Below are 15,574 nucleotides of genomic sequence, written 5' to 3' on the forward strand. Positions count from 1 at the left end.
GCTTGAAGGTGGGGTGGGGAATCATGTCTACCCAACAAACTAAGGTACCATAAGCTTGCTTACCTGAAACAGAGACAGCATCCTGAGAACTTACTCATAAATTGAATAGTGAGGATATTATAGTACTTCCCTAGTAATACCTTAATGAAATTATGATTACAATAAGCAAAATCCAAAGAAAAACAAGCACATAAATAGATATGCTATTCTGTAACATATTCAAGTAATACAAATGAAGGTTATAATGTCATTAACATCTCTATGTTCTTATGTTTGGGTTCTGATGTGTGAATACAAGCCCAAACTTCGCAGCTTGGTGGAACACACAGTTTCTATACTCTTCAAGAACACTAGTGTAAATATTCTCCTCTTTTTAAAAATATGAACATAGAACAGAATATAAATTTAACATTGTATTTACCTTCTATTACAATGGGGAATCTATAATTGAGACAAGACTGCATATTCCTGATGAGCATAATGTTTGGCACCAAAAATACATAATAATTGAAGAGAAACAAATATTGAGTGTGTGGGACCTGATGGTATCTGAAAGTTGTCTAAATATTACACATGGAAAGGTTTGAGCCAGTCAGGGTTTTTTCAGTCTTTGTCAATACCACATGTGCACACAATGACTTTAGTTATAGTTACCTCCCATTAACTTTTTCCATCCCCTTTTCACTAAGTCCTTCTAAACTGACCCCTCATCCTCTCCCGTCTCCTCTACTCTCCCTCTTTTCCCTTCCTTCTTTCATGAGTCTCCTCTACCACACTCTTCCTTTCCTTTCTTCTTCAGGCTCTGTGCAAGCAGCCAAGGCTGTTGTTTGTTGATGACTGCAATGGCCATGTTGTACCCAGCAATCAGCACCTCACTGCACTCTCCCCATCCTTTGGTTCCTACAGTCCTTCCACCAGCTCTTCTTCAAGATGCCCTGGGCCCCAGAGGGTTGGCAAAGGTATTCTGCTTGGGGACAAGCACTCAGCAGTCACTTTTGGTCAACATTTTAGCCAGTTATGGGTCCTTGTTTAGACAGGTGCCTGTTGCTGAAAGAAGCCAAGGCTGAGAGGTGCATTAGTCTATGGGCACAAAATTTACTGAGTGTGTATTTGGCAAGATGTTGTGTTGGGAGCCAACTCCAACCTATCAAAGGGTTCTTGGAGGGAATAGAGAGGTATGATGAAATATTAGATAGAAATATAGATGGAGACAATGAGAAAGACAGAGACACAGGATAGCTTCAGGAGGATCCTGAGTCAATACCCAGTCACCTCAAGTTTACCTCTAATGGGTTTTTTATATATCAGCAAGGGGAGGGTCAAAGTACCTCCCCTTTGAAGGTCAAAATATAAGATATCAACAAGTACAGAGCCTTCAAAACACCAGGTAACCACGCCCTTGGTCAAATCATTATTCCATTATGCAGCCCTGCTGGGCAAAGAAAGCTCAGACTTTCTGACCTTGAGTAAGGCCTTACTAGGGGCCTCTGTGGACCCCCATAACATTGGGAGTAAATTTCCATATAGGTCTTGTGACCAACCATATGCTTTTGATCATGTCTTGAATGCCAGGCATGAATTCCTCCCTGCTAAGCAGGCCTTATATCCAACCAGGAGGCAGTTGATTGTCCCTAAAACATTCATGTCACTTTTGTACCAATTATCACATCTTACCAGTCAGATAAGTATTGTAGCATGCAAAGTCTACAGTACCAGGCATGTATTCTCTTCCATGGAGTGCGCTTCATATCCAACCAAGAAGTAGTTGATAATCACCAAAACATTCATGTCACTGTGGTAAGATATTAGTACCCTCATCTATCCAGACAGTTCAATATCGTAGCATTCACCGTCTTTAGCTAGGTTTGATAATAATCCTTCTCCTCCAAAATATTGCATAGCACCTTCTGTTGCTAACAAAATATTAAAAAGTAAAGTTATAAGTCTCCCTGTGTCCCGGCCAGCCAGCGGTTGGGGCAAATATCTCCCACTTGTGTCCCCCAAGTAAATATACAGAGGCTTATATTAATTATAATTGCTCAGCCATTAGCTCAGGCTTATTACTGACTAGCTCTTACACTTAAAAATTAATCCATAATTCTTATCTATGTTTAGCCACATGGCTTGGTACCTTTCCTCAGTTCTGTCTTGTCATCCTGCTTCCTCTGTGTCTGGCTGGTGACTCCTGACTCAGCATTCATCTTCCCAGGCTTCCTCTCATCTGCTTGCCCTGCCTATACTTCCTGTCTGGCTACTGGCCAGTCAGCATTTTAATTATCAACCAATCAGAGCAACATATATTCACAGCATATAAAACACATCCCACAGCAAAAAGGTATTGTCACACAAAAAAGACAATTCACCCACAAGCAAAATGAAAGGAAAACATTTGATGAAATGATCTCTGACACTCATCTCAGTTTTAAAAAACTTTTGTTTGTTTTGTTTTTTGAGACAGGGTTTCTCTGTGTAGTTTTGGTGCCTGTCCTGGATCTCGCTCTGTAGACCAGGCTGGCCTTGAACTCACAGAGATCTGCCCGGCTCTGCCCCCCACGTGCTGGGATTAGAGGCATGTGCCACTGCTGCCCATCCAGTTTTTAAAAATATCATTGTACTTAATTTACAGATAATTGTCACATTTTTAAAGTTTACATTTCTGTGATTTAATGAGTTATTTTTTATCATCAGAAGTTAACATTTTGTTGCCATACCTAAATAGAATCTAGTATCATAATTATTTTTATGGAAGAGGGTCCCCCAGTTTTATACCCTCAGGAAGGAGGCTCCTTCCCAGCAGGTGTTATTTATTCTTGGTATGTCCATAGCATTTCTAGGTATATATAGTTCTTAATTCTCTCCACATACTATCTTAAATTTTTCCATGAAACAAAGTTATACATATGGACATATAACTGACCTTTCCCCCTGCTCACCAGTATCTTGAAGTGTCTGCTTTTGTCTACCATCAGGAAGAGATCAGTATTCAGATCTTGTTGAAATAAAGGTAAATAATGCTGGAAGTTATTGCTTAGAGTCTCCTCCGGCCATGTCTGCCGGCACTACTTTCTGTGTACAGGGGATAGCAGGAAAGACAGACAGACAAGAGAACATGCAGTTTCCGTAACACATGCCATCGATTAGTGTAAAAACGCAAGTGATGTGGTTTCAGACTCTATAACTCAAAACTCCATATGAGTAGTAATTCCTCTTAAAGGCACCCTTTGGAAACTTGGTAATGAGAAAAAAATGAGACTCGAGTGCTTCCTGACAATCCTGGGTGAAAGTGGTGAAGGCAGCTATGAGTAGTAGCACTGCAGCCTGGGTCCTATAACCATGCCCCATTCATAGCCGCCTAGCACAAACCTCATCTATCTTAGCCTCAGTAGCACAGAGGAAACCTTGGTCTGCTTGAAGAAGTAAGACACTCTTAATAAATCACAGCCTTACAATAACAAACACAGGAAATCTCTGGAAAATTGAACATCCTTTTTTTTTTTTCTTTCTTTCTACCCAATACCTGCCAAAGCTAAACCGGTCTGACACCAACCTCACAAAACTCAAGTCCAGAAGCCTTAAAACTAATTTGGTCTGGTGTATAATTTCCTGTCCTTCCTTGTTCAGCTTTACCTTTGTATGCGAAGGACCTTTTCAGTACCGTCTATGGGGCGGAACGGTCACAAGTCTCAGAAGCTTCCACCACAGCTACCCCCCCCCCCCCCCGCTTTCCTTGCGAAAACAAGAGATTCTAATCATAATCTACTAACATTTACAAATATTCATTTTTACATCACAGGACAAACACCATCTATCGGAATGGATTTGTAGGTTAAAAACTGTAACACTGATGTCCTGAAGGGGAGAAACGAAAGCCATTTTTTATTCAATAACATTTCCCAGTTCAGGAAGATAAACATAGCAATTATACATTAGCTATCCTTTATTAGGGTCAATGCCTTTGCAACCACCTGCCTGCTCTTCCCACCCTAAAAATGACATGTTCCCAGCATCATTCTGAATAGGGGTGAGGAGGTTCCAAAGCTCCCAGTATAGTTTTCTTTCTGTGCCTGAGTAATTGTGTTACCTCTCATGTATTATGCCTTTGTATATGATAATAACATTGCCACCATTGTTATTTCCCTTGCGTGGAAGCATGAGATACTTTTAAATAGTGGAGTAAATTGTTTTCAGTGTGTTTTGTTAGTAGAGTTTTGTATTCTTAACACTTTAAATCCACAACACTGTAGAGAGATGCAGCAGAGAGGATAGTTACTGGTGTACTAACTCCCTGCTAATCAGACATTATCAAGAAGAGGCTATGGCAAAAGTTAAGTCTCCTTACCATAGAAAGCATTGCTGTTGCTTGTAAGCTTGAGGCTTGGGTGTGATATGGATGCTGGAAGTTTTTGTTGTAGTGAACAGTGAAAGTGGTCTTTCTAAGGGTGCCAGCTTCCCCAATGGCAACCTGCTCAGCATACGTTAGTTGTTATTCTACCAGATTATAACCCATTCTTTGATACTCACCTGATTTTAAAATCCCTTTACGTGTTTTCATTTTCCCAGCAATTGTATCGCCCCCCATCTACTTTAACATTATAATTGCAGTGTTATTCACTTTTGAGTCTAACAAAGAGCTCTATATAGTTTTTAATACAGAAAAAATAAAAGCATTGAATGGGAAATGAATAAGTGGAAGATACACTATAACTTGAATCAATCTAAGATCAGTAGTATTGATGCTGGAGCATAATTACCATGAATTTAATTCCATATATTTGTATTTCAAAGAATATATACATATAACCTATTTTCAATGTCAAATTTGAAATTTTCTAGGACAGTTGTTAAATTAACAACATTTTTCTGAAGAATATCCTCTACATTAATAATAAAAAACTTTAAATCCATTACTCTTATGGAACATTCTGTTATTTTAAAAAGTTTTCAACATAATCATCTCAATTATTATGAATTTATTACAGTACACCAAAAGTGCCCAAGTTCCTTTTTTTTCCGGGTCTCTTGAGTACATTCTGTGTCTTCTACAGCCCACTGCACATAGGTGGCTCAATCTGTACACTCTCCAAAGGAGATCAATCAGCAAAAGACCCAGAGTAATTCCAAAAGGGCAATTTAAAAAGTCAAAATCAAACATTTCTGAGACAAAATATACCTCTACTTGGTTTTTATCTTTACATAATATGTACAGAACTCTAAGATGTCAGCACTTAAAATATAATTATAGAAGAACAAATTTTAAGGTAATTTCAATTCCATGAAGATAGGAAGGGAACTTGTTGGAAAGAATAAGGGTCTCATTGGGAGAGGGAAGCAGTAGGAGAGGGCATAGGGAGCAAAAATCACTAAAGTTCATTACTACATCTATGAAAATGTCAAAGAATTAAAAAGGATTTGAAAATGTTTTCAAATAGATACAGAAGTGTCTTTAATGAGAATAAAATGTTTTGTTGTCAAAAATTTGTCTCTGTTCTTCATGGGGAAACACAAAAATTTTGATAAAGACCACAAACTAAAAAAACAAACAAACAAAAAAAACAACAACAACTGAATATGATGAGGTACCATGTTTTATTATAACATTTCATCTTGGTTACTTTTATACATTTAAAGACAAATAAAATCTAATTTGTTAATGGAAAGGTAACAGATCAAATTAACTAATTATGTTATTGAAAAACCAAACACATACATTTCTGAGTAGAACGAATTTTAGAGTGCAGGAAGGAAAAAGCTAAAATAAAATCGGCTTATACCTTCTGCTTAAACATTTAAAGACCTCAACAACAGCCCTGTTAGAATCCTGTCAGTTTTGCCTTCCCTTTGACTAAGTAACACAAGCACATCTTAGAGAAGAAATTACTGTTTAATGCTGTGTAATATAATACAATGTTACCAAAACATTTTCTTTTCAGTTTTTATTGAAGATTAATTGTAGTCAAGCTCAAGGACAGAAAAATAGTACCTACTATGACAACTCTGCCTAATTTTTGTTCATGTTTTTTTATCTCTCTGAGACAAAGGAGTTTTAAAGATTTGTGAATAGGTTTCAAGCAGCTGTTTGCCTTAGAGTACAGTGAAGTTAATCACTGATTTCAAAACACACACACACACACACACACACACACACACACACACACACACACACTACATACCCCTTGCCACTTCTAACAGAGAAATACAGAAATCTACATCATCACTCTAAAGAAAGGTGTGATGGTGCCCACTGATACAGAAATAATACTGGTACAGGATAGAAAGGAAAGTAACACTACACCACACAGTAGCTACCATAATATTCATAACACATGGTCTTTTCATTCAAAGGGAAAAATGGGATATTTGGTTAAGCATTTTAACATAACTTAAAGTGAGAAACAGTTTTTGTGTTAGTGAAATAAGACTAAATATCTAATTACTACTTTTCATTTTTGGAGCACACTAGCTATAGTTGTGAAAAGAGGCTTTACTCCTATTTGTTTCCCTTCAAAAACAGAGATTTTATAATAATAGTGAGTTAAACTAAGTCATGCTGAGAATGTCATATTTACACTACTAGACCCCACACACACACACAGATGGGGGAGTGACTCTCAGAGGAGCGATTCTCAGCCTTTATTCACTCCTTTCTCGTTTGGGCTATGTGTCCAGACACAGGTATAGGGAAGTGTTGGATTCTTGCACAATAGATGTGGTTATGAAGGTCATGCCTACAATGTGCCTTCACTAGCTTCTCCCCCTTGTCTGCCTTAACCTAAGCAGGTAAGAAAGAACCATTGACAGGCTGTGGAGGCAATTCAGGGGGTTTAGATCGCAGCCTTTGTTCCTCTGTTGACTGCATTTATTTTTTAATCACTACTATGAAAAAGAAAATAGTTATTTCTAGATCAGTTTTTAAAATAAAAGTGCGACACTTGAAAAATGATGATCCCAGTGATATTTCCTTTCTCAGTTATCTTCCAGAAAACCACACTTCAATCAAAAAAAAAAAGATGGTGTCTTTCTTCCTTCTTTGAAACTGGATGGGCTTTGGAACTGTCTCAAAGGTTATACCAAATCAATGCTACATATATTACAAGCTGAGCTATAAAATGCATATCACTTGTGAGCTGCTAAGATTCATCTTAGATGTCTAAAAGGACCACATTGTGGAGGACCTTGGAGAGAGTTCTGAAAATACTTAAAGAGTGAGCAGTGCCCAGCCAGTCCCAACAGCCTCAGCCACCTGTGCCCTCAAGCTCTGCTCTATCCACCATATCCTCTACCTCACTACTAGTCCCTATGATGTCTCTGAATGCCTAATATAGTCATAACTGAATTGTTTATGATTCAAAGACATAAGCAAAACCAAATACTATTGTAGTCTTAACTGAATTGTTTATGATTCAAAGACATAGGCAAAACCAAATACTATTGTTATTATTTTAAGTCACTAAACTTATGGAATATTTCTTATGCACACAATGAAAACCTGTCCAATTCAGCTGTCAGGGAGAGGTGGTAATTACAAGTGTTTGAGTACATGCATGCAGACACATTTGCACACACACACACAGTATATGCCACAGGGTACACATTCAGTGAAAAAAAACATACTGGATCCATTACAGCAGTCTACAGGGTCTGTGACTTGTGCATTCAATACTAGAAACAGAGTAAGAAGGCAAAAAGCATATATTGTCTTCAGTTTTCTTGAAGGGCTAGCATAGTACCTTTCTAGGTAAAGGTACTCTTAAAACACCAGGAAATGGTACTAAGATCATCACAATTCTCATAACATATTTAATCTCAATAGCCATGTAATATAATTTATATTATTATCTCAATTATCATCTTCACTCCTACCCACAGGTAAATATTGACGACACCAATGTATTTGACAAGTAAGAAAACCAATATGCTCATGTAAGTTGAGAAACAAAGCAATATAATCATTTAGGTTATGCCTCTAAAGAAAATATACCACTGGATCTCTCGGTAGCAATCTTTTTTTAGGAAATATGATTAATGTGAATATCTGGAATGCTATCTTAGAGGAGAAAAGAAAAAAAGACTATCTCAGTGGATATTCTTGGAGATTGAAATGTTTGGTTCCTAAAGCTGTCTGAAGTTATTAAATGAATCTATCTCTACTACAAAAACTTTTGTCGTAGGTGCTGCGTATGAGAATGATGGAGAATTACAGGTCATAACGTGGCTTTGACTTCCATGTAAGCATCTAACAGCACAATGCTAAGCACAGAAGTTTATAATCCATGTAATTGTCCTTTGTGGAAACTTTGGTTTAAGCATTTCTTTCCTGTAGACTGTCAGTCTATGCTTTTGGGTAATACCAGGGAGTCCTTGGTTAAACTAAGGATTCCTGGGTAATAGGGTAAATAGGGTAACACCAAGAAATAGGAAGTATGGCCTTGGTTAATTTGGCTAGGATTCCCTTTATGGAAAGGACAGAGGCCAGTATATAATAGACCATAAGTAGGGTGGACATTTCTTTCATTGAAATTATCCAAAGACATTTCTGTTGCCTGGATACATAACTATGTCTCATAAACCAGCAATGTGGAGGCATCCTGTCCCCCTCCCTCCCTCTTTCCCTCCCTACCTCATCCTCTCTCTCAACTTCACAAAATTATTGTCTCCCTACTATTTACACTCCATAAAAAGAACAGAGTCACAAAGACTAAGGCAGACCAGATACAAAAGATGTGGTCTCTTATATTTCATAAATGCAAATTTAAACCTGGTATGTCAATCTAGTAAACATTCCTTCATTTCAGTAAAGAATGAATTGTCCTCCACAGTAGAAAGAACATATGGGAAAGGCTATAGAGATCTTCTGGTTAACAGGTACCTTGACCTTACTTTTAAGTGTTAAAGTGACTTGTAAAAAAATAACTCTACAGTCTTTTATGTATAATTTTTCTACTCTCATAAAGAAAAATGCACTTCTATCCCTTTTGGGAAGACTTGTTATCTATTTATTCCAATAGGTAAAACCTTCATCAGGGACAAATAACATTTATAACTGATCCATTTCATATAATATGTATATAAATACAGTGTTCCATACCTAATTTATTCTTATTTTCAAAATAGCATTAATTTTAATCATTCATATGAATAAAAATACAGATCAAAAGAGAAAGTTAATTACTAACACAAAAATTTAGTTCACTTTAAAAATTACGATAGTTGCAATAATTTAAATAGCTTACTATTAACAGACACATTCCAAAGTTGCAGGAAATCTGTTTTTAATGTGTTTTCTTTCTCATGCTATTGTGTGTTCCATCTAAGTGAGGGGTTACCTGGACTAATTTCAAATATTCTTATATTACATGTCACTCTAAGGAAACCTTTTTTCAGATAAGTTATAAAGAACATGTATTTCTTAATGGCAGGCATTTTATCATCTGCGATCATTTAAATTATAGGTGTAGGATCCTGTTTTATATGGCACCCTGCTACCGCAGAACTTTTCTTTAAGCTATTTGAGTTAGCAGCTTCTGCCAAACAAAACAGTAGGGGGGAAACTGTAAAAAAAAAAAAAAAAAAAGCTTTAAAATGCTAAAAAAAGGAAATAAGTGAACAAGCAGCAATCTAAACATAAACTGGAGAACTATTCCCATGACCGATGTCCGATACAGAATCGGCTCCAGGGAAACATAGAACTCACAGACTACTAAGAGGAGCCACAGACATGGTCTTTAGAAGCAGAAATCACTTTAGATAACATATAAGGAGTTGCTATACCAAAATTTATTATATATCAAACTCAGACATTATTTTAAAGGTCTCCCCTACATGATGTTCTTCTAAAATAAGAATGGAAGAATTTAAAAAGAAAAGTTTTCAAATGTAAGGTCAGAGAAATCTAGGGCAGCCACACAATGATGGCCAAAGTACAAAAAAAATGGGTTCTCCATAAGGCTGCCTTTCGAGAAACAGTCTACATGTAGTGTAATGTAAGGCAAGGCTAGTGTGACCGAGAAAGATGAAATCTGTAATATTTGTTTTTGATTCAGGCACACTGCTCTTTTGTGGCTATATGATTTATTTATTTATTTATTTATTTTATTTTTTTTTTTTTTTTTGGTTTTTCGAGACAGGGTTTCTCTGTGTAGCTTTGTGCCTCTCCTGGAACTCACTTGGTAGCCCAGGCTGGCCTCGAACTCACAGAGATCCACCTGGCTCTGCCTCCCGAGTGCTGGGATTAAAGGCGTGTGCCACCACTGCCCGGCGGCTATATGATTTATATAAAATCACTTTTTTCTTTAGATGCATTTAGCCAGATGAGGCTTAAAATAAACATACATATTAATAGAGTCATGATGGAGAATATCATTGAACACTAGTCAGAAGGTAGGCTCTGTGAACATGCACACACAAGGACCATTGTTTTATGACTGATGCTTTGTGGCTACCCACAACTATCCTGTGCTACAGTCATCTGTGCTAGGATTTCTAATGTTCAGAGAGGTAAAGTCACTTATTCAAATACATGGTACACCCTGGATAAGGGCACAATTCTAGAACTATCTCTCCTCAACATAGATGTCCTCGGGAGGCGTGTGAGATATTTCAGTCACTTATTTAATATTACTTTGAGCTTAAAATAGGCCCATTAATTTTCAATGGGCTAATCCCAATTCAAAGGACCAAACACAGAATAAAATCTATCACTTTATATTCCCATCGTGTGTATTTATTTAACAAGGCCAGGAGGCACGATCCAGTTCCTACTTATAGGAAAACTGTATTTCTTTTCCTTTTGTCCATATTTTCTTGTCATTAGCTAAAAGAGTAAGTGTGGCCTTTTAGAAATTGTTCTAGCTTTACTCTTTCAGATGTCTGTGAGCACTACAGGTGGATCTGAAGGATGTCTATCAATTTCTATTATCATATAATAGTAGTAACATGAAGCTATGACCATTATCGTATGAGAAGAATATTTTGTATGCAACTTTTTTAAATCACTGGGAAATTAAATAATCTTGAATATAACAAGATTTAGTATCTGAAATGAAATTTTAGTTAGAATTTATTTTTAATATTAGCAAGACCTAAAACAAATTTTATAACTATGCCAGTGTGTCCTATCTCTTTCTAGCCATAATAAAATATGTGAAAGAGCATGGAATGAGCAACAGATAAACTTCAATTCTTAAAGATGATGAAAATTACTTGCACCCCTCCTTAAAATCAATGACAGCTAGTGAAATATAGTTGCTTCTCAAAATAATCAAGGAAGTGTATTTATATCAAGTAATGTGTTTTCCTAAGGAAGATGGCTGTATATTTAATTCTATAATGACAGATTTATAGACAAAAGACAGGGACAGTTGCCTACACAGATAATTGAAGATAATAAGTTACAGTTCTTTCAAGCTGATTGATTCACAGTAAATTACTGTGTATCGATCTACTTACTATGGCCCAAGCACTGAGGTTGATGAACTGAAGAGACACAGACATTATTTTCAAGACACAGTATGAATAGCAATTAACAGCAATTTATAATTATATAAAGAGTTTATGATTATAAGCTGCAATTGTGAGATGAAGAAAAATCACTATCTGATAAGAAATGAGAGTAAATCAGTAAAGAGTGAGTTATTACTGATTGCATGGTGTTTTCTTTTACATCAAACACATTGCAACTGAAAGGATTCATTGTTTTCGCTGTTTTACATCATCCTGTTAGAATTGCAAAAAAAATACAGAAATTGAGAGGTAAGTAAGCAAATATATGTGTAAAGTACCTTGTATAAAGGTACCCATGTCTAAAAGCCAGGAAAATAAGAACATGAATCAGTTCAGATTAGCAAGAGTTTCAGCAAAGTGAATTGCATTAATGGAGCTCATAGTGGAAAGGAAAACTGGGGTCATATATACAAAGACTTGAATGTGTATTTTCCAGGCATTTTTAATGGGAAGGGAATTTTTAAAGAGTTAGAATGTGTTTGTTAGAGCTAATATTCCTAGAAGCCTATTTTGGTCACTATAAGTAAGATGTATAAGGAAGGAAGAAATAACGCTTATGTATTCCATGTGAGGGAGTGTAATATCCTGTGGTTTTGTGGGTCGCTAGTATGTCTGTGGAACTGAAAAGGAAAATAAATATAGAATATAATAGAGATTAACTTCTTACACATTTATTTGTATGTGGGTTTGTGTGTGTGTGTGTGTGTGTATGCATGTGTATACACATGTAGGTGTGGGTATGCTGTAATGTGCAGGAGTTAGTTCTCTCCTTTAACAATGTGGGTTCTGGGGATTGAACTCAGGTTCTCAGGCTTGGTGCAAAGTCCCCTTATACACTTAGCCATCTTACCAGCCCCAGAGACATTTTAGGAGCTTTTCTTCTGTTCTTATTTTTTATTTTACTATGAATATTTGTATCATCTCCCTCCCAATTTCCTTGTATTAGTACTAACATAATCATATTTGGAATGGAGTCCTCTAAACAGTATCTACATCATCGTGAAAGAACCCCAACAATGGGATAATGCTCTTGTAAGAGGAGATAGGAAATAATTCCTATTCTTCTGTCTGCTATATAAAGATATAATGTAAGAATGAAGATGTGAAAACTAGAAGGCAGGACTTTCACAGACAATAGAACTGTTAGCATCCTGATCTCGGGTTTCTCAGACTCTAGAATAGATGTCTGGCATCTGAACCTCCTTTGTATTTGTTTACTGTAGCCATAACTAAACAAGACAGTAACTGATTAGGTACAGAAAGCAACTCATTGGAGAATCAAGCGTAAGATTCTGAGGGGAAAATCTTGTTATGTATAAAGTAGTGTGTGGTAGTAGTGAGCATAGGTTTGAATACGATGAGTTTGGGATGTCAATTTTCCATCCAATTGAAGTGTATCAGAAAACTAAGTCTTTTCTTCCTCAATGAAGCAACTGCAGGTATCAGAAGCACAGGAAGGGGAGAGAGTGTAGGCAGGGAAAAAACATGAAAAGCAGAGTGTCAAAGGGATCACACTTGAGCAGGCATGAAGAAGTATCACAGATAAAGGAAAGAGAATGATATGAAATCAGCTGAATAAAGAAAACAGAGAATAATGGAGACTGTGGGAATGAGATCAAAAGAAATCAATGCAATGAAGTCCAGGGGGAAAGTTGGGGATCAGGGTGTTGTAATGACCCTGGGTTAGGAAGGATGAGACCACAATGGCTGCTAATTACTAATTACACCTCAAAAACTCTAATCAAGTCTCGGGATTGGTAAGTTTTGTTAAATGTCTGAAATTCTGGATAGAGCTATAGCATCTTTTCATTTTTAATGAGGAGATTGTAAATGACTTATCTCTTCTTTTGTGTGTCTCCCACTTTACATGTCAGCAAATATGAGTGATAAAAGGAGCAAAACTTATCTTTATATCACTCGTCTCTTAAAGTGAAGTTCTATCACACTTGAAGACACTCAGGTTAGTTGAAATGACAGTCATAAATAGTGAATCCAAGGCGGGCCCCAAAGTTGATATTTAAGAGCTTTAACCTATATTTGCTCTTTTGGATCATATATTTTACATAGTGTTAGCATATGGTTACAGGTTATTTTTTAAATAGCTTAATATTATATTAATTCTTAGATAACTTGAAGATTCAATTCATATATCAAAGGCTTTCCAAATCCTGGTAGAAATAAACTAATAATTTATAATATATGGAAATTGTTATATAAATTACATTTGGTTTTGAATACACACACACACATATATATAATATATCACAGTGCCCACTAAACTTAAACATGTTAAATTATATAATTACAAATTGGAATACCTGTGGTACCCATCTGGAGGACACAAAACTGGTTACTTCTATTACAGACAAGCCAGTTTGGGAAAGTTGATTGATGAATTCAATTTTTATATCTGTAGGAACTATAACCTAAAAAAAATCATAAAATATATTGTATAAGTGAATTATATAAGACCTATTGATGCACAAAATTACTTCCTAATTAAAAGCAAATACAATATGATTTAAAAATTCAAATAGCAACTACACACAAATATTGTCTAAAGTATAAAACCTACATTCCATTAAAATTTTAAGGAATTCATCATGGAAAGCTAATATAAACCTACCTTTTCATTCTGCAGTCCATCTCTAGGTCCAACTTCTACTATCTTCACATATTCTGGGAGTCCAGATAACTGGGAGACCTCCTGAAATGCAAGGCATGAGTGTATAAGAAAAAGAGACTACTTGGATTGTCACTCTGTTTGTAGTAGTTGGAGTGAGAATTGTCTCTCATAGGCTTGAGTATTGAAAACACTTGGTCCTCGGTTGGTGGCACTGTTCTGGGAGGTTTGGGAGATGTAACCTTGCTGGAGGAAGTTGTTACTAACGTCTGGCTTTGGGGATTCAGAGTCTCGCTCTACATCCAGTTCTCTCTTTGTCTCAGGTCCTGACCCCATTCCTGCTGCTTGCTGTGGTAAATCATGATGGAATATTAACCATCTCAAAGCGGCAGTATACTTAGGTTGTGGTGTTTTACTGCAGCAATAGAAAAGGTAACTAATACAGTAGTTGGTAACAGGGAGTGGGCCATTGCTGTGAAGAATCTGACCATCGATTTTGTTGCTTTGTTTGAGGAATGTGTAAGACTTTGGGACTTGGGACTAGAAAAGTGGTTAAATGTTGAATGTAGTGATTAAAGCACTCTTCTAGTAGGAGTCTAAAAGACAGTCCTGAGCGCAGAACAAATTGTAGAGGCCTGCCTCAAGAGGCTTCAGAGGGAAGCAAAGCCTTTTACCAGCAACTGGGCTAGAGGCCATTTGTGTGATATTTTGGCAAAGAATCTGGCTGCCTTTTGCTTGTGTACTAAGAATTTAACTGAGGCTAAATTAAAAGCAATGGGCTAACTTTTTGTCAGAGGGAATTTCAAGACACTATAACATTGAATCCATGCCACAACTGATACTGATCATGTTTATGCAGGTCTGCAACAAAATAAGAACAAATGGACAGAAAGAAATACAAAATGTACAGTTTGGAGAGAGAAAAAGAGTACTGGGAAGCTTAATGTTACAGCCAAGGCATGTGCTGGAAAAGAGGTTGTGATTGTGAAGGGGATTATACTGTGAGAAAGACTTCCCACTCTGCACCAGAGTAAAGAGAAGGGTGCCTTTAGGGAAAGACCGCACCCAGCTAAGCTTCCAACTAGTTTAAGAAAGCCTGGAGCCTTTTCTGAAAGCATCTGAATACAATGTGCTGCTGCTAGTGTGATTCAGGGGGCTAGGGTCCATCCCAAGCTGGCAGCCTAACTTGGCAGTGTTATCCACATGGTTTTGGCTTTAGAGACATAAAGGATGAAAAAAATGAAGAAGTCTTGGATTCTTCTTCTGTGGTTTCAGAGACCCACTGAGGCCAGGCAGTGCATGGCAGGAGAGTCCCTTCATGGAGGTCTTTAGAGAGCCATATGCTTGGAGAGGCCACTGCATGAAGTTGTGAAAGTAAAGCCTGAGTTGCAATGAAGACCCCAAAATGTTGTAGATTTCAGAGCCATGGCATATCTGCCAAGAACAATTGCA

At 36.8% G+C, this 15,574-nt stretch overlaps 1 protein-coding gene across 1 annotated transcript in view; it reads right to left on the reverse strand.

The window, feature by feature from the left end:
* Hmgcll1 (3-hydroxymethyl-3-methylglutaryl-CoA lyase like 1) overlaps positions 1 to 15,574 on the reverse strand; it is a 119,954-nt gene that overhangs the window by 61,669 nt on the left and 42,711 nt on the right. Inside the window, exons 2-3 of the mRNA XM_028864950.2 lie at positions 14,126 to 14,206; positions 13,818 to 13,925 (exon numbers count right to left, since the gene is read on the reverse strand). Coding sequence (XP_028720783.1) covers positions 13,818 to 13,925; positions 14,126 to 14,206 — 189 coding nt within the window. The remainder of the gene's footprint in view (positions 1 to 13,817; positions 13,926 to 14,125; positions 14,207 to 15,574) is intronic.

This window comes from Peromyscus leucopus, chromosome 14 (genome assembly GCF_004664715.2).
Source record: "Peromyscus leucopus breed LL Stock chromosome 14, UCI_PerLeu_2.1, whole genome shotgun sequence".
Lineage (NCBI taxonomy): Eukaryota > Metazoa > Chordata > Mammalia > Rodentia > Cricetidae > Peromyscus > Peromyscus leucopus.